Source organism: Callorhinus ursinus, unplaced genomic scaffold (assembly GCF_003265705.2).
Source record: "Callorhinus ursinus isolate GAN/ISIS: 27379988/994484 unplaced genomic scaffold, GSC_fseal_2.0 scaffold74, whole genome shotgun sequence".
Lineage (NCBI taxonomy): Eukaryota > Metazoa > Chordata > Mammalia > Carnivora > Otariidae > Callorhinus > Callorhinus ursinus.
In genome coordinates this window covers 439,740-463,626 of record NW_027397136.1, presented here as the reverse complement: position 1 = coordinate 463,626, position 23,887 = coordinate 439,740, and the positions used below count along the sequence as shown (strand labels likewise).

General features: G+C 50.3%; 1 protein-coding gene across 3 annotated transcripts in view; it reads right to left on the bottom strand.

Annotated features, from left to right (window-relative positions):
• Positions 1-12,608: 12,608 nt before the first annotated feature.
• The window catches only part of MICAL3 (microtubule associated monooxygenase, calponin and LIM domain containing 3), a 203,147-nt gene continuing 191,868 nt past the window's right edge, over positions 12,609-23,887 (bottom strand). For 2 of the 3 annotated variants that reach the window (XM_073886979.1, XM_025851823.2), the window contains 3 exons: positions 20,056-20,155; positions 19,821-19,894; positions 12,609-19,724 (listed from right to left, as the gene is read on the bottom strand). In XM_073886979.1, the coding sequence (XP_073743080.1) occupies positions 19,540-19,724; positions 19,821-19,894; positions 20,056-20,155 (359 nt within the window). In that variant the 3' untranslated portion in view covers positions 12,609-19,539. Of the gene's footprint in view, positions 19,725-19,820; positions 19,895-20,055; positions 20,156-22,628; positions 22,695-23,887 lie in introns of all 3 variants that reach the window. The other variant, XM_073886980.1, reaches the window with a different exon arrangement.

The following is a 23,887-nucleotide window of genomic DNA, read 5'->3' as shown; positions in this document are numbered from 1 at the left end:
TTAGCTTCTTGCATTCAGGGTAGCTTCTCCCCACTCCAATCCCCAGTTCTAACTTGCTGCTTCTGTTATGCTTTGGTCTTTAAAATCTGTCAGCATTGTTTGTAAATTAAGAGAGTATGATGCTTCTCACAAAGGCAAGTCTATAGGGTCAGGAAACCTAGCAGTGGCTGCCAGCCACTGGAAGGGGAGGGACTCTAAGGGAAGACTGGAATGATGGACTATTTCTATATGCTCATTGTGGTGGTTGTTACATGACTGTATGCTTTTGTCAACATTCATAGAATTCCACACTAACAGGTGAATTTTATCGTATGTAAAAATGATACCTTAATTCAAAAATGAAACTGTAAATACACAAATAAACAAAAGAGAATGATGCTCTTAGTAATGAAGACAGAACACAGCACCCTGGGGCGCCTGGGTGGCTCAGTCGGTTAAGGGTCTGCCTTCGGCTCAGGTCATGATCCCAGGGTCCTGGGATCAAGCCCCACATCAGGCTCCCTGCTCAGTGGGGAGTCTGCTTCTCCCTCCCCCTCTTTTTGCCTTTCCTTCCCCCTCTCTTTGTTCCTCCTCCTCCCCCTGCTCATGCTCGCTCTCTCTCTCAAATCAATAACTAAAATCTTAAACAAAACACCCAGTGAGGTTTTGGATGAAAAGGTGTAGGAAGCTAAGCAGTCTGACTTCAGTTTCAATTTCCCTGAGGCTTCTCACTGTTGCTTCCGGCTGCTGGGCCACTCCTCCTATGAAACCCCAACCCCCTTCCTAAGTTCCCTTTATTGCAGCAGAAAGATGGCATTTTCAAAGACATCTTGAAGGGATGCTGTTTGAAAATGATTATTTCTGAAACCCATTGTTATGGGCTGAATTGTGTCCTCAAATTCATCTGTTGCAGCTCTAACCTCCTAGTCCCTCACAATGGGAGTGTTTTTGGAGACAGGCTCTTTAAAAAGGTAGTTAGGGTTAAATGAGGCCACAGGTGTAGACTCTAATCTAATATGACTGATACCTTTACGGGAAGAAATTAGGACACGGACACCCACAGAGGGAGGATCATACGGAAGAGACACAGGGAGATGGCAGCCATCTACAAGCCAAGGAGAGAGGCCTCAGAAGAACCAACCCAGCCAATACCTTGATCTTAGACTTCTGGCCTCCAGAATCAGGAGAAAGTTGGTTTCTGTTGTTTATGCCCCCGGGTCGGCTGTACTTTGTTACGGCAGCCAGAGCAAACCCATACACCCACTTCTACCTATGAGTCACCTGTACCCAATCAAAAGGGGCTGGGTTTCTTTCCCTTTTACTGTCTGTGTTCCTTGCCAGGTGACCTTCCTCTTCTGGTCCTGGGGAGGTCTCACACCTATCTTATTGATGAGGGAGCAGAAGGCAAGCTGAGGACAAAGCACAGTTGATACCCCACAACCCTCCCGCACCCCCACTCCCAAGTGGGATCTGTGTGGCATTCCTCAGTCACTCCTGGTTGCCCTAAAGCTAAGGGAAGGAAAAACAAATGATTAACTTATAGAGATCACAGTCCTGCAAGATGTGAGTCTCCTTCAGTTTACAAATGTCTTAGTGATTTACAAGGAAAAAGCATTCTTATCAATAAGCTAAATTTCAGAAGGAAAAGTAGATAAAATTAAATGTCCTTATAACCTGCAGCCCATTGACAAATACTTGAGGCAGGCAGAGTTTAATGTTCCTCCACGAAGCTCCCAACTGTCTTAATGTTAATACCTTACTAGAGGGAAAAAAAACCTTGACGATGGGAAGGACTCCAGTATCTTCTAAGTCCTCTTTAGCATATGAACATTCTTTAGAAAACCTCCCTTTTTCCTTACACACAACTCCCAAGTCACCCCTTACAACCCCGGTGCAGCAGCTCTTTCTGCCCATGGGTCCTGTCCCCATGCCTTAATAAAACCACCTTTTTGCACCAAAGATGTCTCAAGAATTCTTTCTTGACCATCAGCTCCGGACCTCACCTACATTCAAAACTACATCGTTATCCTGCTCCAAGGTCAAGGGCATAGCTTACCCTTTTTTAAGAAAAATTCAAATCTTGCCCTCCTTCTCAGGCCTGGGTCCCTTCAGACCCCCCTCACAGGCTGTTTCTGACAGGCCAAGGTGACAGCCGACTCTGGCAGATTGGTATTGGGTCTCCCTGAACCTCTGTTATGACCTGACCTTTCCAGGCTCTGGCCCTGGGCCACGTCATACATCTAGATCCAGGCTAAAGGGAAAATGCAGGCCTGGACCCCTCCAGCTTCAGACACCAGAACAAGCCTGTGTGCGGCAACAACCTGGTAGGGAGAGGCATGGTGACAGCTCTGTTTAGAGCTCCCTTTACACTCTTTCATGTTCAAGGCTGAGTTTGGAAAATAGAGTTTACTGGTTATCTGACATCAGGATGCCAGGGGTATTGTTGTGTGAAGCCAACAGGGTTGAAAATTGGTTTGGGGAAGATGAACCAAATAATATCTGCTCCATCTCGTGTGGAAACAGAAAGGAAGATAAAGTGCTCTCCCTATGGTACATCTTACAAAGTCCTTCTGGCTTCCCCTTCCCCAACCCTGCGGCCGGAGCTTTGATTAATGCTAAAAAGCAGATCTCCAGGGGGGGCCTGGCTGGCTCAGTCGGAAGTGACTCTTGATCTTGGGGTCATGAGTTCAAGCCCCAAGTTCCCTCGTTGGTTGTAGAGATTACTTAAATAAATAAACTTAAAAACAAAAAAGCAGATCTCCAGTTGATGATATACTATGTAAGCTTGAAAGACAAATATCATATGAATTCACTCATATGTGTAATTTAAGAAACAAAACAGAAGAACATAGGGGAAGGGAAGAAAAAATAAAATAAGACAGAGAGGGAGACAAACCGTAAGAGACTTTTAACTCTAGAAAACAAATGGAGGGTCGCTGGAAGGGAGGTGGGTGGGGGGCTGGGGTAACTGGGGGATGGGCATTAAGGAGGGCATGTGATCCAATGAGCACGGGGTGTTATAGGAGACTGATGAATCACTACATTCTACCTCTGAAACTAATAATATAGTATGTGTTAATGAAGTTGAATTTAAATTTTAAAAAAGTCATTTATTTATATATATATATTTTAAGATTTTATTTATTTATTTGACAGAGAGACACAGCGAGAGAGGGAACACAAGCAGGGGGAGAGGAAGAGGGAGAAGCAGGCTTCCCGCCGAGCAGGGAGCCCGATGCGGGGCTCGATCCCAGGACCCTGGGATCGAGCTTAATGACTGAGCCACCCAGGTGCCCCAAAAGTCATTTATTTATAAAGAATGTTTTTCTTTTATGCTTCTTTTTAAAAAATCTCAAATGCACTGCATTGGATGAATCATGCCGCCTCATTCTTAGCACATGGTCGTCATCAGTCCCCTCTCCTGTGTTGTTTCTCATTTATTTCTTCTTTTTTTCCCTTTCCCATCTCCTTCACCTGCCTCTCAGAGGTAGCTTTTATGATATATGTATTATATATCATTTGTATAAAGTCTTGTAAAAAAAGTATGCTATTGTTTTGTACATATTACGGTAGATCTCATTTTATTTTTTTCCTCACTCAGCGCTGTATTTGCAAGATCCCTCTGTGTTGCTATGTGTATCACTTCTAAGTGCCACAGAGTACTCCACTGTGGGAATCCCCCACATTTTGCCCATCTGCTCCCCCATATAGAAAAACTCCAGACTGCTCCCAACTTGCTGTCATAACAAATAACACTCAAATGAACATCCTCAAGTATGGTTCCTATGAATCTGGATGAGAATTTTTTAGCAGGTAGCTGGGAACAGAAGTACTGGGGTCTTAGGGTGGGCGTATGGGTAAGGTGACCAAGTACTAGCAGCCACTCTCCCCAATGGTTGCTCTTCTCTACATTCCCACCAGGAGGGCCCATTGCTTCTGTTTCCCTCCATCCTCACTACCACTTAGCATGATTTAGGTTGCTAATTTTGCCAATCTAATGGATATAAAATAATATCTCATTGTTATCTTGTGTTTGCATTTCCATGGTAAGCTATGAGTTTGAGCACCCTTGTTCAGGATAAGTATCAGTTTGCATCCTCTAGTGAGCAGACACTGAAATGGGGCAGCAAGAAGTTTTTTCGGGGGAGATCATGTCTGTGAGAGATAGAGGAAGAAGCAGGATTGAACAGGAAAAACCTTCAGATCACAAGGCAGGTCTGAGCCATGTAGAAGGAAACAGGGGAGGAAGGAGAACCAGACAGACCATGGAACCGATCTGAGAAGGTCACAGCCATGCCAGGTAGGTAGCTCTAGAGCAAAGAATGTCTGTTAGAGGAGAAATGGCCAGAACCCTGCGTCCCGCCACGCTCATTCACGCTTGGGAAGTGCCCGGCCTCTGTGGCAGCGTCTGGAGGCCATGAAGCTGGAGGCTGTTACCTAACGGGCGACCTGCAGCTGAGGAGCAGCAAGCCCTCGGCTGACGGCAGGTCTGAGCAGGACTCCTCCATGACTGCCACAACAAGTGTGCTGGAGGAACAACCAGGGAGGCCTCAAGAGCTTGAGATCACAAAGGTGTATTTCTTGTTCAGTCTGCCATGGATCAGGTGGCTCTCCTTGGAGGCTCTCCTCCAAAGGTGATGCTGGGATCCAAGCAGCTTTCCATCTAGGGTCTCTGCTGTCGAGAGTTCTTCACTTGCAGATGCAGAGGCACAGTGTGCAGAGCTCACTGCTAACTGACTCAGAGCAGAGGCCACACAGCCTTCCCACTCACATCCCCTGTGGGAGTGCCTGTCAGGATCTCAACATAGCTACCGAGGCAGAAGCCAGGAAATACAGTGTGTAAGTCCAGGAAGAGAAGATGCGGTGGGGGCATGGGGACATACACCATTGTCTCTGCCACACTCCCTGATAATTTGCCTGTTTAGCTCCTTAGTCCATGTATCCACTTGGGTTCTCGTCCTCTTATTTGTTTGCAGGAGTTCCTCAGATATTCTAGACCTTTATTGGTTTTATTTTTTTAATTTTTTAAAGGATTTTATTCATTTGAGAGAGAGAGCATGAGCAGGGGAAGTGGCAGGCAGAGAGAATGGGAAAAGCAGGCTCTCTGCTGAGCAAGGAGCCCAATGTGGGGCTCGATCCCAGGACCTGGGATCACGACCTGAGCTGAAGGCAGACGCTTAACCATCTGAGCCACCCAGGCGCACCCGTTTATTGGTTTTAGACATTATAAATATCTTCTTCCAATCTGTTCTTGGCCTGTTAACTTTTTCCATGGTATCCTGCATTAAACACACTTCTCAAATTCATACATTTCTTCCCTTATAGTCTGTGCTTTTGAAGTATAATTTAAGAAGTCCTTTTCTCCACAGTTTACAAAGATATTCTCCTATATTTTTCCTATTTTGTAAATTTGTAGTTTTGTTTTTTACATTTTGAGAATGTAAAAACATGGGATAAAATACCTAGGAATAAATTTAACCAAGGAGGTAGAAGATCGAAACACGGAAAGCTAGAGAGTATTGAAGGCACAAATAAATGGAAAGATATTCTATGGTCATGAATTAGAAAAATTAGTATTGTTAAAATGGCCATACTACCCAAAGCAATCTACAAATTTAATGCAATCTCTATCGAAATTCCAATGGCATTTTTCATAGAAATAGAAAAAACAATCCTAAAATTTGTATGGAACCACAAAAGACCCAGATTAGCCAAAACACTCTTGAGAAAGAACAAAGCTGAAGGTATCATGCGTCCTGATTTCAAACTATATTACAAAGCTACAGTAATCAAAACAGTGTGGTATTTGCATAAATACAGATACATACATCAATGGAACAGAATAGTGAGCCCAGAAATAAATGGACACATACATGAACAATTAATTTTCAACAAAGGAGCCAAGAATACTCAATGAGAAAAAGATAATAAAAAGTGTAGGGTATAAAAAGTATAGGGAAGGGGCGCCTGGGTGGCTCAGTTGGTTAAGCGTCTGCCTTTGGCTCAGGTCATGATCCTGGAGTCCTGTGACCAAGTCCTGCATCGGGCTCCCTGCTCAGTGGGGAATCTGCTTCTCCCTCTGACCCTCCCCCCTCTCATGCTCTTTCTCTCTCTCTCTCTCTCACAAATAAATAAATAAAATCTTTTTTTTTATTTGACAGAAAGATAGAAGCACTAGTAGGCAGAGAGGCAAGCAGAGGGAGAAGCAGGCTCCCTGCTAATGCAGGACTCGATCCCAGGACCCTGGGATCATGACCTGAGCCGAAGGCAGCCGCCTAACTGACTGAGCCACCCAGGCGCCCCAAATAAAATCTTTTTTAAAAAAAATTGAAACTATGTGAGGTGATGGATGTTAACTAAATTTAGCATGGTGATCATTTCACAATATATGCATATGTCAAATCATTATGTTGTGCACCTGAAACTGCTACAATGTTATATATCAATTATATTTCAACAAAACTGAGGGAAAAAAGTCCTTTCTCTATAGATCAAAGATTTCTTCTACATTTTTTCTAGTTTATAAATTTGCAGTTTTATTTTGTGAATTTTGGTCTTTAATTCATCCCAAGTCTACATGTAGTATTACACAGGAGACTGTTTTCATTTTCTCTATATGGTGAGCCAATTTTTTTCCAAACACCATTTGCAAAACAATTCATCTCTCCTATTGATTCATGGGAATCAATCACAATCTGAGTTTCCATGGTCCCTCTGAGTGCTCCTTTTGGGGCCATACTGCATGGTTTTTACTATTATGGCTTTGCTTTAAGTCATACTGTAGTTAAGGCAATCCCCCTATGCTTCTTTCTCAAGGTTGTTTTCACTATTCATGTGTTTTTATTCTTTTTTTTTTTTAAGATTTTATCTATTTATTTGACAGAGAGAGCACAAGCAGGGAGAATGGCAGGCAGAGGGAGAGGGAGAAGCAAACTCCCGACTGAGCAAGGAGCCCAATGCGGGACTTGATCCCAGGACCCTGAGATCATGACCTGAGCCGAAGGCAGACACTTAACTGACTGATCCACCCAGGTGCCTGCTTTTTTGTTTTAAAGAGTTTATTTTTTTTGTTATTTTTAAAATATTTATTTATTTATTTGAGAGAGAGTGTGAGCGAATGAGTAAGCTAGCACAGGGAAGGGGCAGAGAGAGAGGGAGAGGGAGAATCCTCAAGTAGACTCCCTACTGAGTGTGGGGCCCGACGCAGGGCTCAATCTCACAACCCTGAGATCATGACCTGACCTGAAATCAAGAGTTGGCCTCTCAACTGACTGAGCAACCCAGGTGCCCCAAAGATTTTATTTTTAAGTAATGTCTACACCCAATGTGGGGCTTGAACTCATGACCCCAAGAACAAGAGTTGCACGCTCCACCCACTGAGCCAGCCAGGCGCCCCATGTGTTTTTAACCTTTGTAAAAATGTGAAAGAGTTTCTGAGCTATCCTAGAGGATAGGTTTGGATGGAGAGTCAGGAAGGAGAGCTCTGGGGAGAGGAAAGTGAGAAGAGGCAAAGTTGGGAAGTTGGAAGGGACCATCAGCTTAGCTTAGTAGTCAGCTTTGCTGGGCTGGGGGTAGAGGGGACAGCAGTGAACTGACAGCAGTGAACTCTGCAAGACCCACGGATGCATTGAAGAGTCAGCATGTGGCTCAGACCGGAGGCGTTAGGGCATTTCGATGGTAGAGGGGGCATGTGGACGGAGGGGTCTGGGCAGGCTGCCCAGGGAGGGTCAGAGGGAGGTTGGCAGGCCTTTCACATAGTGGTTAAGAGCTCAGTCTTTGCAGTTTGTTTCTTCAGCTCTGTTCCTTACCAGCTCTGCGGCCCTAGCATGATACCTAATTGCTCTGAGGCTCACTGATAAAATTGGGATAATAATGCCTCTAAATACAGTGACTGGTACCGTGTTTGTGCTCTCATTATTGCCTATCAAATGGAAAGGAAGGGGAAGAGCTATGTATTAGGCATAAAGTCAGAATGAGCAAGGCAAGTACTCAGAACACATAGAGACCTGGCGTGAAGTCGTTGGCATTCCTGGACTTGCAAACAGGGAGACCAGCAGCTACCTCTAAGAAAGCTGAGGCCCCAGAACAAGTTTCTTGATTTCCCATTTCCTATCCATAAAAGAAAATGATAGTACATATTTCAAAGTTGCATTTTAAATAAATGAAATATGGAAGAGTCTCAGGTATGGTAATAATACAATACAATACAATAGTAAGGTCTCAGCAAATGGCCGCCATTGCAGTTATTACTTGGCATCCCTGCAGAGGCCCTCCAGCATCTCTCTGCAGTTGCGGGTGCCCGACTGGGAGTCAGAGGCCGGGGTGCAGGGAGGTGGTTCAGGGAGTAGGACCTCAATTGCTGGGGTTTCTGAAGGGGCACTAAGAGGAAGGAAGGAGAGGAGAGGGACTGCCTGCTTGCTCCCCCATCCCCTTCCTTCCCTTGTCACCTTCTGAGCTGCCTCCACAGCCCCTCCCTAGCGGTCAGTCCCTCAGTGGCTTGCACTGCACACACCTGGACTTGATAACGAACTTCTTCTCCAGGTGTTTCTCATTTCCCTCATTTCCTGGCAGGGTTGGTGCTCAGTAGTGTCTCTTGGCTCTCAATAGACCTCAGGTGCCTGGCCCTGGGAAACTGAAGGGATGAAGGAGGGTGGCAGGCCAGTGCCCCTGGGCCTTGTTAACTGAGCTCTGAGAGCACGTGCCCGTGGCCACCTTGTTGCATTTGGTCCCTGATGCCTGGCATATCACATGTGGACTAAGTCCTTTCTTGTGCCTGCTTTGATGGCATCTTGTCTCCTCCAACTGCAGGAGGCAAAACCTCTGACTTCCTCCAGAGACAAGTCCACATGGGGTGGGGGCTCTGGGTGGCAGATGGGCTCATGCTCTTCCTTCTGGTGCCCGCTTCCCACAAGCACCCCCAGGCCCCGCCTCTGCAGAGGTGCCAATCTTAGGGTCAGAGTTTCCGCAAGCCCACAAATGCCACTTCCTTCCCTCTTCCCAGTGCTCGTGAAAGCCCACAGCTGTGACGCACCCAGCTGACTCCGAAGCCGGGAAGTCAATGCTCCTTCCATCTAGACACCCCCATCGCCCTCACCTCAGGAATAGAATCTGACAACGGAGGTTTGGAGTGGTGAACGCGAGGTGAAGGTGTGGCCTCGGGTGGGAGGGGAGCGGGGCCCCGGCACCACACAGAGTACCACGTACACAGCTAGTTGTCCATAACCCCCCACTCTCTGATAGGGGTAGAGGCTGGGGGCACGTGAGCCCTCCAAGGCTTTCTAAACCAACAGGCAGACTAACGGAGGGGAGAAGAACATGATGTCTTATTGTTTCCAGACCCAAGTGAGTAAGTAGCTCAGAGCTTTTGCTCTGTGCCCGACTCAGGACTCTACCGTGGGTCCAGCCAGGGGCTTACCATCCCTGGTGGACCCTGGGCTGACACGCAGGAACAGACAGCGGGGTTAAGGTGCTGTAAGACAGGCCAACATGGGAGGCCCGGTGGGGGGAGCGGAAAGCAAAGTGCCAGGCGGCAGGGAGCAGTGGTTTACATGGAGGCACGACTCCCCTGTCCCTGGATGTGTGTATACAAGGGCAGGAGCTGTAGACAGGTGCCTGGGAAGGAAAGCATCCAAGTGCTTTCCCACCAACACAGAGTCTAGGCTCTGGGCCTTGAAGGACATGCAGGCTTGGAAGGCAGGAGGGTCTAGAGGGAGGAACGCCAAACAGCTCCTGCAGGAGGAGAGGGGAAATGGCTACCTCCAGGACCAGGGCCTGTGGGGCAAAGTTCGTGTTCATACCCACGATCTTGTACAGGTGAGCTGTCAGCGCTGGAAAACGTCAGGCACTTTTTTTCTTTCAGCCCCACCCGGTATGTGTTGGCAGTATGGCCTGGGGGAAGCTGTGGGTGGCTGGCTCTGACCCAGCTTCGACTCGGTGCCTGTACTGGGCTAAACAACTAGTCTGGGATTTCCAATATTACCTTAGCAGCCTTTCCCCTGGACCTTTCTATCGAGTCAACAACAAACAGCTGCCACTGAGGCTCCCATTCAGGGAATCATAGCAGAGCAACTTTCAGGGGGTTGACTCCCTAGGCCCAAGGGGCTAGAAAACCCAGAAACGTCCCCTTCCAGAGTCTGGCTCTGGTCAGAAGGGGCTCCAGGGGAAGAGGCAGACAGGAGTTTCCTGGAGGAGGTGGGCTGACTCTGCCAAAGAGCTGGGTCCTCCATTAGTTAACTGCCAGGGCGGGCCAGGTCACGTGCTCCCCACGCTCTCCTTTGCCTTGCGGCTGCCCTTCCTGAAGCTAGCTCACTGGATGGTGGCTGAATCACGCCAAACCAAGGGGAGGGCGTGGGGGCCCCGGAGTGGAGTAGGGGCCTGGCCATGACTGGCTTGAACATTTTACATGGCCATTTGTCAGAGGGAGGGATGTTGAGAAAGAGGGAAGATCAGTGTCCAGAATTCTGCTTAAAGACGCACAGGTTAAGAATGCCATGTGGCAGAGCGAGTGAGTGCTGTATGTGGAATTTTGTGTTCCTTGGGGGTAGGGCTGTGACTCTCATTGCGATGGATCCATGCACACCAGAGCTGGAGCCTGGGTTGGAATCATGAAGGCAAGGAGACACCTGCCTCACATTACATGAAGTTTCTGGTTCTTTATTCCTATGCTGGCTTTCCCCCCATCCAACCCAACCCCGTGACTTCCTTTCTTGCCAACGCTGCCCTGGGCTTCAGGTGTCACTCATTTCCTGGAGAGCAGACTTTGAGCAGCTGCTGCCGGTTCCTGTCACAGGTGCTAGGGCAGGAGCAGCTCCCCTACCTCCTGGGACGGGAGCACATCTGCTTGTGGGCAGTGGCCCGGGTTCCACCTTGAGTGGAGCACCTCCGTGTGGCTCTGGTGGCCGGCGTGCCACTATGACTCAGCAGCCACAGAGGGACAGGCATAGGGCCCACAAAACGCAGAGCACTCAGCATCTCTGATCTCTTTGCTGCCCCACAACCACTTTATGGGGCAGAGAGTGAAGGTGACTTTCTCGTTTCAAGGGTAGAAAACAGGTTCGGGAGCCACGTCCAAGATCAGCCAGCCAAGTAGTGGCCACGCTGTGGGCCAGACGCCAGAACAGATTCCTGGGTCCAGTGCTCGTTTCACGCAGCCAAGTGGCCTCCAATCAAGAACTTTCTCCAGGTTGGAGGTGGGGGAGAAAAGGAGGGGATAAGACTCGGGATCATCTTTAGAGGAGCGTAAGGGAAAAGGGAGGGGGCAGGGGAGACCACTCTGTTGGCTTGGGGGGGAAAAAGGATGGGCAATGTTTTCAACAGCGGACCTCTCCAAATCCATGGGACCAAGCAGATCCATAGCGCTGCCCAGAGGGGGCGCTGCAGACACTGTTCTTTGTGTGGTGAAAACAGCAGTGGCCCCTGTCCCCGGCTGAACTCCGTGCTTGGCTCTCAAAGCCAAGGTCAGTTCCTAGGCACGTGAAGGCCCAAACACATCTGTTGATGTTTAAGCACTCCTCAGCTGCCAGGGCCAAGGGCACAGTCCCACCTCAGCTGGAGGAGGGCTTGTCAGCATCCTTCTCAGCCACCAGCCCCCTGGACAGAAGCAGGTAGCTGTCCCTAGCTCCTGCTATCATGGCCCCATCCACAGAGTGGTTGTGTCTCTGTTCTCCCCCAGGGTCCTTGGAGAATTCCTCTCCAGGGAGAAGGAAGTATGGAGTTTGGGGTAGAAGGCCTAAGGGGGCAGACATGGTTCTGTTGCTTCCACTTGCTTTATGCACAAAGTTCTTCACCAGCTTCAACTTTTTTTTTTTTTTAAGTAATCTCTACAGCCAATGTGGGGCTTGAACTTACAACCTTGAGATCAAGAATTGCATGCTCCACTGACTGAGCCAGCCAGGCGCCCCTGGTCTCCAACTCTTGACTAGGTAGGAGCAGAATGGACGCACTCCCCAGGCTGGGTGGGCAAGGGGGCCTGGCTGCAAGGATGCCCACCGTGGAGAGGCCAGCAGGCCTGCCCCCTCCCCTCTATTCAGTGCCATCCGATCCATTCTGCTGATTAAGGCCTCCTCCAGGGTCAACCCATCGATGCCCGTCTCCTTACCACAGTCCTGACTTGAAATCACTGGGTTCCTAGTTTTTCATCCCTGATCACGTAGCTAGGTTTTCAGGTTTTCAGTCCATGTCCTCTTTTTATTGCCCTTAAGACCCTCCCATACTACCTTCTCCAACAGCAGAGGTGCCGTTTCCTCCATTAGCCCGGCCACCCTCCCCCGCCCCCCGCGCTGTGCTGCAGGGAAACTTCCCATGCTCACCCAGAGATGAAAAAGCAGGAGATGCTGGGGGGCGGGGGGGATCCTTAGTTTGGGCAGAAAGACAATTTTTCTGTTTGCTCTTTTCTTTCAAGATACATAGTAAGATCAAGGAAAAGAGAGGCAGGAATACTCTAAGCTGGGTTTTTTTCAATCCAAACAAAGTTGTCGGGGGCAGGTAGGACAGTGCAGGAGCCAGGAGTAACCAGCAGCAACACAGCTTACCCTCCCCTGTGGATACCAGCCCTGCCGGAGGCCAGGCTGGGTAGGCAGGGGGTCCTGGCACCTGAAGGAGGGAAGAAATGATCCTCTTCCACACAGAAGAAAAAAAAATGACGGACTTTATTTTGGTTGTCGGCCATAGGAGTGCAAACAGCTGGAGGGTAAATGTGCACTCGGCTACACCAAACCGAAGAAAAGTTACTATTTGTTTCCCTTGTCCCTTCCCATTAAAGACTAAACTTCAGCAACAGGGTGGGCAGGGCTCTTAGCACACACAGGCATGAACTTAGTGTACCTGTCCACGTCAGCCCCCGCAGTCAGCACAGCGGGCATCCCCGCTCCCCACGCTCCTCAGGCACAGCATTGCAGAAGACTTGTCTTTTCTTGATGCTTCTTCCAAATACCTTCCCGTAGGAAAACTTGGCAGGGCCCTGGGGCTGTCTCTGCATCTTCCAGGAACAGGGGCCAAGGTCATGCTGGGGTGATTCACTCAGAAGAGACACTCACTCTGGGGTCACCACCCCGCAGGAGGTAAGGCTCCACCAACTCTGATCCCCTGGGCTGTAGATGAGGCAGCAGGGAAAAGAAGAGGGTGCCCCCCCACCCCAAGCTGGGTGCTGGTTTGTTCCCAAACTGGTATAAGGCACCAAGTGCTGACCCAAGGCAAGCATCTTCCAGCCTCAGGCACGACCCTCCCCACCCAGATTTTTACAGGTGACTTGAACAACAATGTGATGAAGACTTACAACATTAATTACTAGGGCCAGAAACAGGATTCTGTCCCAATATGAAGGCTGGTACCAAGTAAGTCTGGCCCTGGTTACATTTTAAAAATGGTACTTAATTCTTTAAAAACATTTTTAAAAAGTGTTAAATAAAATGCAGCTGGGGAAAGGGGGCTCTTGGCTGTCAGGTGCTTCTTGCATTTTTCTCCACAGGAAAGACCTGGCATTCAAGCTCTTGGGGAGACAACCTGACGGCCACAGTGCCAAACCTTGGGTATTCATCCGGGCCTTTCTACCAAGAAACACTCATTTTTTCCCCGTTGCTTGCTGTGCCAGTTGCCTCTGGTGTATGTGAGTGAACCCTTGTTTTGGCTCTTGATCAGCATTGGAACACTAACATACCCTAGCCTTCACTTGGATGAATCCCTTATCCTTGATCATGACTCTGGAGGACCAGGTACCCACGACATGTCCCCAAGCCACCGCAGGGAGAGCAGGTCTGGCAGAGCTGCCTTAAGATGAAGGTGGAGGTGGCCGGTGGCTGTGGGCTGTAGAAGGGGGCAGGAGGGAAAAGACTGGGGCGTCCCCTTGAGTCGAGAGTGCTGGTTTGTTCCCAGTAAGGCACTGAGTGCTGACTCGGGCTCAGCATGGTCCAGCCTCAGGCACACACCCAGCAGCGGCCCATCTGAATGTTCTGCGAACCCTGCCTGTCTACAGCAATCTGGATTGAGTAAGTTAAGTTCCTGAGAGGAAACAGAAGATTCAGCCCAGCATTTTAAGTAATTAAAAATAAATGCACAACTCCATTGGCTCACCAGATAGATCGGAGATGAACTTGGGTAGTAAGGAGCCAGCCCCTAGAGATGCTGGGACCGCCTTCAGTCCTCCTCTGGTTTCTTCAAGGGCAACCTTAGTTACCATCATGAAAGATGTCTGTCCATCTACAAAGGCCCCGATTTAAGAATCTCAAACCCTTCAATGTTTTGCCCTCCCATGGATCTTGTGGGTTGGTTAACAGGGAGGGAGGCACCAACCAATTACGTGCTAAGCCTCAGCTTCCTCTGAAGTCAGGGAAGAGGCAGGAGCGAGTCTCATGTCTGAATGCTAACTCCCTTTCCTCGCCGCGCTCTCACATATGGCCACAGACCCCAGCAACCTCCTTCTCATTTCCAGGTTGTGTGAGGCAGCCCCACACCTGCACTGGGTACTCCAAAGACCCTTCCCCTGGATCTGGGGGACTGCTCCATCTGCCTACTTTGGAGACTGTTCCATGCAATTGTGGTCTTCCATGCACCAGGCTGTTTATTGTTACAAGATCCTCAACTTGGATCCTGCCTTAGCCCGGGATCCTGGACCACCACCACAGCTGGTCCCTCCTGGGTCCAAAGGCTTCAGTTCAGCCTACTTTATAGCTAGATGTCCACTCTGGAGAAAGGTCATGCTGACCATGAAAAGGAAGGTGCTTATGTGTATGCACACACGCGCATGAGTGTGCACGCATCATGGACGCTGTCCCCTCTTCCATATTTGTCTTGGTATCAGCTGGCTTCTCAGGCGGAGGCAGCCAGCACACATGGCCTACTCACAGAAGCCAGGACTCTGGCTTCCCTGTTTAAGCCCCACCTGCAGGAAGACCTCAAGGGGACACAAGGAGTGAGGCTGTCACAAAGTGCTATGCGGTGAAGTTCAGCAGCGACAGGTGGTCCGTCCGGGAGTGTCCGTGAAAGGGCTTTGTGACCCTGGGCACCTAGCCTAACGGGCTCCTTGGTTTAGTGTACGAGGTGCAGCTCTGGCCCCTGGGCTGATGTCTTAGTGGGGCATAACCCACCTAACAGGATGACTTCTTACCCTCTTCACTGAGCGTTGCTGGGAGGGCATCTTCCGAGCAGGTAACACAAGAGGAGGGAGAGTCTCCATAAGTGGACCAGTCTGGCCAGCTCATAAAATAAAATGGCACATTCTCTCCGTTTGCCATTTTTCACTCTGATTCCTAAGAAGGGACCAGGAAGACTCAGGGTTCAGGAGGGATTTCAGAGCCGTAAGACATGGTAGTTTCTTGGAAGGAATGAGGGTATGTGCTTCTGAGGTGGCACTTACATGGGGGCCTGGGCAGTCTTCCTTTCTGGTTACCAGCCTAAAAGCAGCAGTCGTTTCTGGCCACCTGGGGCTGCTGTGAACCGCAGCCAAATCCTGCCTGCTTCCGCCTCTAATCAAAGCCAGCCCCTCTGAGGAACAAAAGGTGACTGAGATCGGCACAGGTGGTGACTACCAAACTCCAGTCTTCCCCAGCAGGCATGCACCATGGCCACAGAAAGTTCACTCGAGCTAGTTATATTTTTTCTGCCTGAGATGTCCATGTCGGTGTCAGAGAGGCCCCTTTCTTCTTTCTGGGATAGCGGGCAATAAGGCTGAGAGGTTCTGGGAACCAGCTTCCATGGCAGAGACCTCTAGGCTGGCCAACACTCCCCTCCACCCATCTAGTGCCATTTTTTCTCTCCCTGCAGCCGTTACTGGGCCGGAGGGAGACATGTGCCTTTGCAGTTAGCTCTGTGGGTGATGACAAAGTCATCACACCAAGGGAGGGGAAAAGAGCTGGAATGTATCTCCACTTGGAGACAAACCCAAGAGGCTTCCTGCAGCAGAGAGAAGAGTTGGCCAGGATTGTTCCCTTCGATCTCCTGGGGATGATTCCAGTCCAAAGAAGGGTGATATCATCTCTCCAAGACCCTATGCTGAACGTACTTGTGGACCCTGACACATCTGAAAGATTTAGGCCTGGAGGCTGTAGACCCCATGCCACTGGGCTCCCTGCTCAGCTGTGTCAAAGGACAGAGGCCGGGCTGGCATGGACGCAGGGCTGGCAAGGAAGGCTGCCAGGAGCACGGGACCACTCCAACTTGAAGAATCTCACTTCACAGAACGTGCTTCTTCTCTTCAAGACGGTACTGGGGCCTGGTTTTGAAGAACAGCGTCTATCACACTAAGTTGTTTCAGGCATTTTCTCAAATGACAGCAGTTGATGGCTCAGCCTGGGTAAGATGAAGTTGTGTTCTTTAAACAAGCTTGGACACACACCCACACATGCGCCAGGCATCTAAATGACTTGCATGGACACCACGTACCTGAAAAGGGCAGGTGCTGGAACGTGGAAATGCATCCTGGCTCGCTGCCAAGTTTGGTAAAATGACTTAAGAAATACACTCTGTATTTCTGTGAAAAACTTTTATTGCGCATAAAGTGGCCCATTCCCCTTTGCAGCTCAGTTATTACCGCCTTACAACTGTTTTTCTTTGAACTCTACCTCCTGCCCCACTGAAAGCTTTCTTCCCTTTTCAGAGGATAAAGAACAGTCTATCATTGCTGGTCAAAAGCAACTGGAGGATGGTTTCTGGGGGCAAAGGCCCAAAGATATCACCTGAGCAGGGTGAGAACCCCACACGGAGTCCCTCAGACTCAGGAGTGGAGGTGTCTGCTACCTCCCTCTGGTGATGCAGGACTGGTTGCCTACTGTGTGGGCCTTGTGTTTGGGCTCACTCAAGCTCTGGCATTTCATTTCCTGTGTCCCCTGCCTTCAAGGGGACTTAAATCTCGGGAGGAACAGTTGCCTGGAGCTGTATGCATTTCCAGAGTTGGAAAACATTTCATGCAGCCTGTCACCAGGGTACTAAAATAAACTGCAAACTAGTGGTTATAAAACGGGAGCTTTAAAAGTAAAGGGGCACTACTAGAGCCGGAAGTCCTAACAGTGTTGGGAGTGGAGAACCGGGGCACGTGTTGGAGGCTTGTGGATTTTGGAAGCTTCTCTGCAAAGTCTTCAGTCCCCTTTCTAGCAACCGCAGGCCGCAGGGTGTGCTTCGGAAGGATGCAGGGGTGTTAAAGGCTGACCGGGCCCGGCCGGCCACGAGGGCACAGGTCCCGTGTGGCGCCCGCGCTACATGAGGCTACTCACAGCGTGTCGCTGCGGTTGTGTCCCGAGCCTGCCACTTGGCACAGAGCTGCCTTGCTCCGGGGTTCACAGGAGCCACGAGGGATGGAGGCGGCTCTCCTGGGGCTGGGCTGGCTACAGCAGCATTCGAGGGGCGAAGAGGGTCAGGGACAAGGCCACACAGGCGATGAGGGGCCTGTCTCAAGTCCAATTTTACTGGAAGGGTGAAGTTTAAAGAGGGAATCCAGAACACCCTCCTCTCGCCTTTTTAAGAAAGCGCATAAACACAGACACTCCGCCTCATCCGAGAACAGGAAGTGAAGGAGTCGGAGCTGCAATGGTTGCTAGCAGCACACCTTCTGCGCTTCCACAGGAGACAGACGGCAGCTTCTGGACAAAGTGAAGAGCAAGACAGGTTCCCTGTTCCTTTGTACTAGGAATGAAGCTTCAAGCTGAGGCATTGGCGGGGCTCCCCACGGAAGTCCCAAGGTCGTCATGGACACCTGATCTAGGCTACTCTGAGGAGCTGCCAGGCCTCTGCTCGCCCTACCCTGGCCCCTCTTCACCAGTCTGCTGGAGGGCCCTTCCGGATCGGCCTGGCTCGGACAGGAATCCTCCCTGGGCTGACCGTGTGTCAGTTCTGTGGATGCCCCATCACATTTTCCCCGACTGTGGCTCTATGAGCTATACAATGCCAGTCTCTGGTTGAACTGTGAGAAATGAGCAGTTTGGCTCAAGGAGCCAGTTACATGGTACTCATTATCCCGTGCCTTTCCATGAAAATCGGGGTGCAGAGGAGGTTCGGGGTAGAGTTAACTGTGAGAGACCAACCTAAATTCCAATACTTGCATCTCTATCGGGTTGGATCTGAGGCTGGGCTGAGGGAATTCTCATCAGCCAGAGGGATTACAAGGTCCCAGCCTACAATGCCAGGATGGAAAAGGGCTTACCTTTAATAATAAATGTGCTGTGGGGAGGTGAAACCCTGGCACCAAAATGGAGAAAATAAATGGGTTCTGCAGAGCCAGGGTTCAACGGGGAGAGGCGAGTGGCATCTGGGCCCTTTGGCCTGGCCTCAAACAGTGCTGAAATGTACCCCTGACAAATGAATGGTGCAGACACAAAGTTTGGTACCACAGTGAGGGCGGGCCGGGTGAAGGAGGAGGGGCTGGCCACCAAGTACAGGAGGGCACAGGAGAGCTAGGACCAAGAACCCACGCGGGGTTCTCAGCTGCTCCCTGAGGCCAAGTGGGTCAGCAACACTCTGAAGAAGGCTAATAAATAGATGGCTGGAACAGCGTTCAGTCAGTTTGGGATGGGACCGTGTCGGAGGACACGGCAGACACCCCTGTCACTCCTACACCAGGTGCCAAGTGATCAGTGTCTCTAGTAAAGATATAAAAAATGAAGTTACTTCTTTTCAAGTATTAAAAAAATAAGTTAATTGACAAAAAGGGTCTGAAGCGGCTGAGCGTCTTGCTAGGCTGACAGCTTCATCTCAATGTGCAAACACAGGAAAAAGGTCAGGGAAAAAGATAATCTCCCACCCCGACGTGAAGCGCTGAACAGTAACAACGCCTGTCTGTCAACTGGGGGCTAGAAATGTAGGGCCTCATCCTGTCCCCCAAAGTCAGTATTTTCCAGTGTCAAAATTGTTGTGAATTCAAAGCAGAATGCAGCAACCCTCAGGCCTTGGGTCACAGCCAGAGGGAGGCCTGGGTCATTTGGCCACGAGGGGTCCAGTGTGCGGTACAGGGGGCCAGGGAGTAGACCCCTCCTGGGTCCTCCTTACTTGCATCGTGAATTCGGGAGCCAGCCCATCTCCAGCTTCCCTGCGATACTGGGGCAGGAGCTGACCTGCTGGCCACTGCCCCTCTCCCGGGACTTGAGTCACATCTTGCCCCCCCGGGGTGTCTTCTTCGTTTCTTTGGTGGTGCTTCAGGAAGCATGAAGAAGATCGCTGCCCCTTCCACTCCATGAAGGTGCACTCTGGTGGTTGTGGTTTTGACGGAGAGGGGGCAGCTTCCTTCTCTTGTCTCCTCTTGTGGAAGGAGGAGCTCCAGCCACCGCGTGTCCTCGGGGAGCGAGCGGGTTTTCTTTTTTCCCATATCACATGTCAAATGCTCCGTATTCCTCTCTCTCTGGAGCAGGAAGTCAGGGTGGGCCTCTTCCAAGGAGGATGAGCCACCTCAGATAATCATCTTCACCTGGGGTTCCCCAGAGCACAGACACTTGACCCACTTTTCAAGAGGCACATAGGCATTTGCGTGTCAACTCCCAGGAGATGCCGGGCCTTCTGAGATCTTTCATCTGGGTGGTTTCGGAGAACCCAGCCTGGGTCAGGTGGATGCCACAGACCAGCCAGCCGGAGCACAGGTAGAGCTCAGGACCAGTTCAGGCTGAAGCCCTTGGATAGCATGACAGCCTCCAGGTCCTTGTCTTCTTCTTTTTCCCGGAGTCGCTGCTCCTCGAGCAGGGCCACGAGGGCGTCTCTCTGCTCCACCACCTCCAGCATCTCGTTCAAGATCTTCTTCTCCTCTGACAACTCCTCCTCAGTTTTCAGGTGATCTGGGCAGTGGCCGAAGACATTAGGTCTATAGGGCCAGGAGGCAGCAGGCCCACACCCAGCTTTCCCGGGTGCCCTCCAGCCCTGTTCCCCCTTACCTTCCACCGCCATCCGCTCCCGAAGTTCCTGCTGTAGTCGGCTCTGCCGGTCTTCCAGTTCCAGCTCCCGGGCACTGGGATTGGGGGCGGGGGGAGGAGAGAGGGAGACAAGCACGGTGACTCAGGGGGCCATATTTCCTCATTCCCCTAAATTAGGAAGCAGCTGTGCTCCTGCTGTGACAGGTGCTAAGCTGACAGCCCCCCTTAGCTGGGTCCCCAACCAAAGGCCACTCACAAAATCATCAGCTCCGACTCGTAGCGCACCATGGCATTTTTCTCTTGCACCAACTTGAACCACTCCTGCATCAGCTTGGGGTCATCTTTCTTGCCCATGCCTGCCAAGAGAGAGGGTGCGTCAGGCACAGCAAGTGTCTGCTGTCTACCCCGGCCGGCAGGAGTCTCACACAAGGGCAAATGTGCAAAGAGAGCCGAGCAGGATGCTGCCGGAACACTCCCAAGCCAGGTCCAAAGTTTGCCTAACAGCCATGGAAGGGGGCACCATGCCCCAGAGCCTAAGAGTCTGCGCTCTCCACCTGTCCTTCCCAGGCCCAACCCGCACCCCCTCGGTAACCTGGTCACAGCCTGTTTGGACCCCTCCTGCTCAATGGATTGCTCTTGGTAGGTCTGAAGTGCTTTGCCCTCCTTTTTCCCTTTTTTTCCACTCATTTCATATCTATTTGGTACTTGCTAGGTACTAGGTCTGCTTTAAGAAAACCAGTCTCGTGAACCAGGCAAATGCAAATTTATAAACTGCACTTACCCCCTTTGACGTTACCCTCACTGGCCCAGCTCTTTCCTGGGCTGCTGCCCCTGTCTGGGCCACTGTACTGATGCGTCCCCATCTCTTCAGCTCCTGGTCAGGGAGATGGCTTTTCTCAAACTGTGGCCTTATCAGGCTTCCTGACAAACACTCTCCCAACGAATCCTGCCTGGTACATGCAGTACCTCCCAGGATGGCTGTCAGGCTCCTCACCAAGGGCAGAGAGAACACCAGCAGACCCTAGACGCTATTAAATAAGGCAGTGCCCTCTGCTCTGACCTAACCCCAGCAGCAGATTCTGGGGCTGATAACTAAATATCCATCCGGGGAAGCTGGACCCTGCTGGGCTTAACTGTGGCAGGAGAACAGAAGGAAGAACTTTCCGAGAAATCAGACCACCCAAGGAGAGAACAAACTCTTTTCCCTTGGAGCACAAAGAAGCTCATGGCAATAGTGTGGTCCTGCCTAAAGCAAAAGACAGACTCTGTCAGTGGTCTTCAATATTTTTGGATTCCAAACCATTCTGAGAAACTCAGGAAATCTAGGGACACTCTTCCTAGAAAAATACATGTCTACACATCCACCAATTTTATATAGAACTTCAGGGTGTTCCTGGGCCCCCTGAAGTTCACCCGTGGGCCCCAGGTTAAGAGGCATTAGACTGGGAGATCTTTCAAAGTGCCTTCCATTTTATGACTCACTTGGCTGGATGTCCTATCCTGGTAAAGACCAGACCCAGAAACATACAGAATATACCCTCAGGTGGGACAACACGCTCCTCTGTCAAGCTCCTTACTCACTGTTTCCTACATTCTTCCCACCTGACTTCCTTGCACACTGTTCAAAGACAACTCTCTGCTGCGTTGTTTGCTTGACACGCAGGAGGCCCAAGCCAGTTAGTCTTTCAACGGGGCCACACTCTGGAGAGGCAGAAATGAATAGCACTCACACAAGCGGGGGTTAGTGTATGCATGGTGCCTGGGTGCACGTGCGGCTGTGCTCCTAAGGTGGAGGCCTATCCCTGAGTCCTATTCTGCAAGACAGAAACTCCCTCCTGACCAGCCGAGCCTGGCTCTGTGGAGGGCTGGAGTGTTTGGGGATGAAAGCTCTCCTTACCCGACCCAATAGACTTGGTCCTTTGGCTTTTAGAGCAGCCCACAGCTCAGTTCCATGCATTCCTTTCTGAGCATCTCTGCACAGTGTGCCCACGTGGCATGGAAGATGGAGCCCTGAGGCATGCAAGCTGTCCAGTGCAGCAAGCTGGGAATGCACTGGGAAGTCTCTCCCTCCTTCCCGCCTCTCCATGAGCAAGGACAAAAATTCCACTGGGATACATCTGAACACTGCTCATGAGCTATGGTAGAGACTGTTCATAGCCGATGAGCAAAGGTATATTGCGGGGTGGGTGAAAGTCAAATGTGAGCGCCATGAAGAGCAGAGGTAAGAGGTTAGCAAGGGTTAGTCATGACCACACTCCCCTTTCCCCTTCCCACATGCCTTTTCAACAACAATCTTATCACAACAGACTTCAAATCAGACAAACTTAAAAAAAAAATACACACACTCAGCAAGACACAGGGTAGAGAAGTTTGCATTTAGTGGGTTTTTTGTTTTTTTTTTGGAAAAGAACTTGGGGGCATTTGTGTAGACCAGTCTTTGTAAGGACAGTATTCCTCGACTCCACCAATATAAATCTCTGCCACACAGGTAGGCGGTTCCTCACCTGTGTGCCCCCTCTAGCTGCTCGATCTGAGTCTGGAAAGTCCCACCATGAATGGTGGCGGCACAATGTCATGGGATGCTCAGCTGTAGCCTGAAAGGCCTGTACCTGGAGGCTCTCTGGTTTCCCTCTGTAGCCCAGTCCTCCCCGAGATAGTCAAAGGGATACTGTACCTTGTAAGAAACTGCCACATACTCATGGAATTTTGTAACAAGGCTATCGAGTGTCAGAGAAAAAGAGAGAAATAGCTGGGTTTTGGGGCCCTGTTTGACTAGTGTTGCTACAACCCCTGAGAGGCAGTGGGGATGAGGTTGGGGGGTTACGTTACCTTCCTGGACACAGCAAGGGCAGAAGGAGAGAGGTCTACGCCGTGGAGTCCCGCCACTGGGCTCAACTTCAAAAAGGACCAAACAAGGAGAAGGAGGAGGAGGAGACGAAGAAAGACAAAAGGAGGAGGAGGAGGAGTTTGGAATCGGAGAGGGACAGGGAGAAGGTGAAATAAAAAACAAGCAGAGGACAAAAAGCATAAGAAGTGAGAAAGGAACAACAGGAGGAAAAGAAAAAAAATACAAGAAATGGAAAAGCAGAAACAAGGGAAACAAAGTCTACAAATGAATTAAGTCCTTTTTTCAGCATGGAAACTGAACAAGAGCAGACCCAGGCATTGGGCGTGCGGCTTAAAAAAGGAATGCACATGTTCCCTGGCGATGGCGGGCAGCTCTGGGGTGAGTGGGCTGTTCCTTCTTCCTCTGTTCCTTACTGCGAAGGTGGTGACATCTGGATATCATCATATGGTAGCCTTTGGGTTTTGGGTGTTGGGTCTCCTCCTAAAAAATGCCCAAAGCCCCTGGGATTGGTCTGTCTACCTCTGTGGAGCAGTCCATGATTAAATATGTGCCCAATACTGCTCCTAGGTTTGCAGGTGATAACCTCAGGTCACCAACCAAACCCATGTGAAATATTCTAATATGTCACCACAGATGCATGCGCTCCACATACAACTAGCCCTGGATAAGCCTAAGGGGTGCAGAGGGGTCTGCAACCACTAGATTACCACATGGCCACAGAAAGCAGCTCTGAGTCTACGGAGGCAGTGCCTCCTCTGGGGGTGGGCTTCCAGGGTACTCTACAGTGCTTTGAATTCTGAGCCAGGACAAATTGAGTGAAACATATCCACACAGAGGCGACTTCCCCCAGTCCATATCATATCCCCTCCATGTACCAGGGAGAGCCAACCACCCCCTTTTCTTCTGCCCGTCCATCTCTGGTGAGTGCTCCAATGGCACAGCTGGGGGAAGGCTGTCCCACTTTGGACTGGAAGACCAAAAGGGGTGAGCTGACAGGGACATATTGAAAACTCACAGTAACAATGCTGGTAAGAGTCATGGACGGGGCAACCGAGAGAAGACAGGGCGCAGAGAGACATGTCTAGGACTCAGGGAGACCTGACGGTTATTCAGGGAGAGGGAGAGGAGCCCAGCAAGGGACCATCACAGAACTACTGGGGCACACACAGGAGACACAGGCTCAGAGAAATGGCCTCAGGACTGTAGGGAGCAGGGGCAGTTTTAGGATTGGAACACGGTT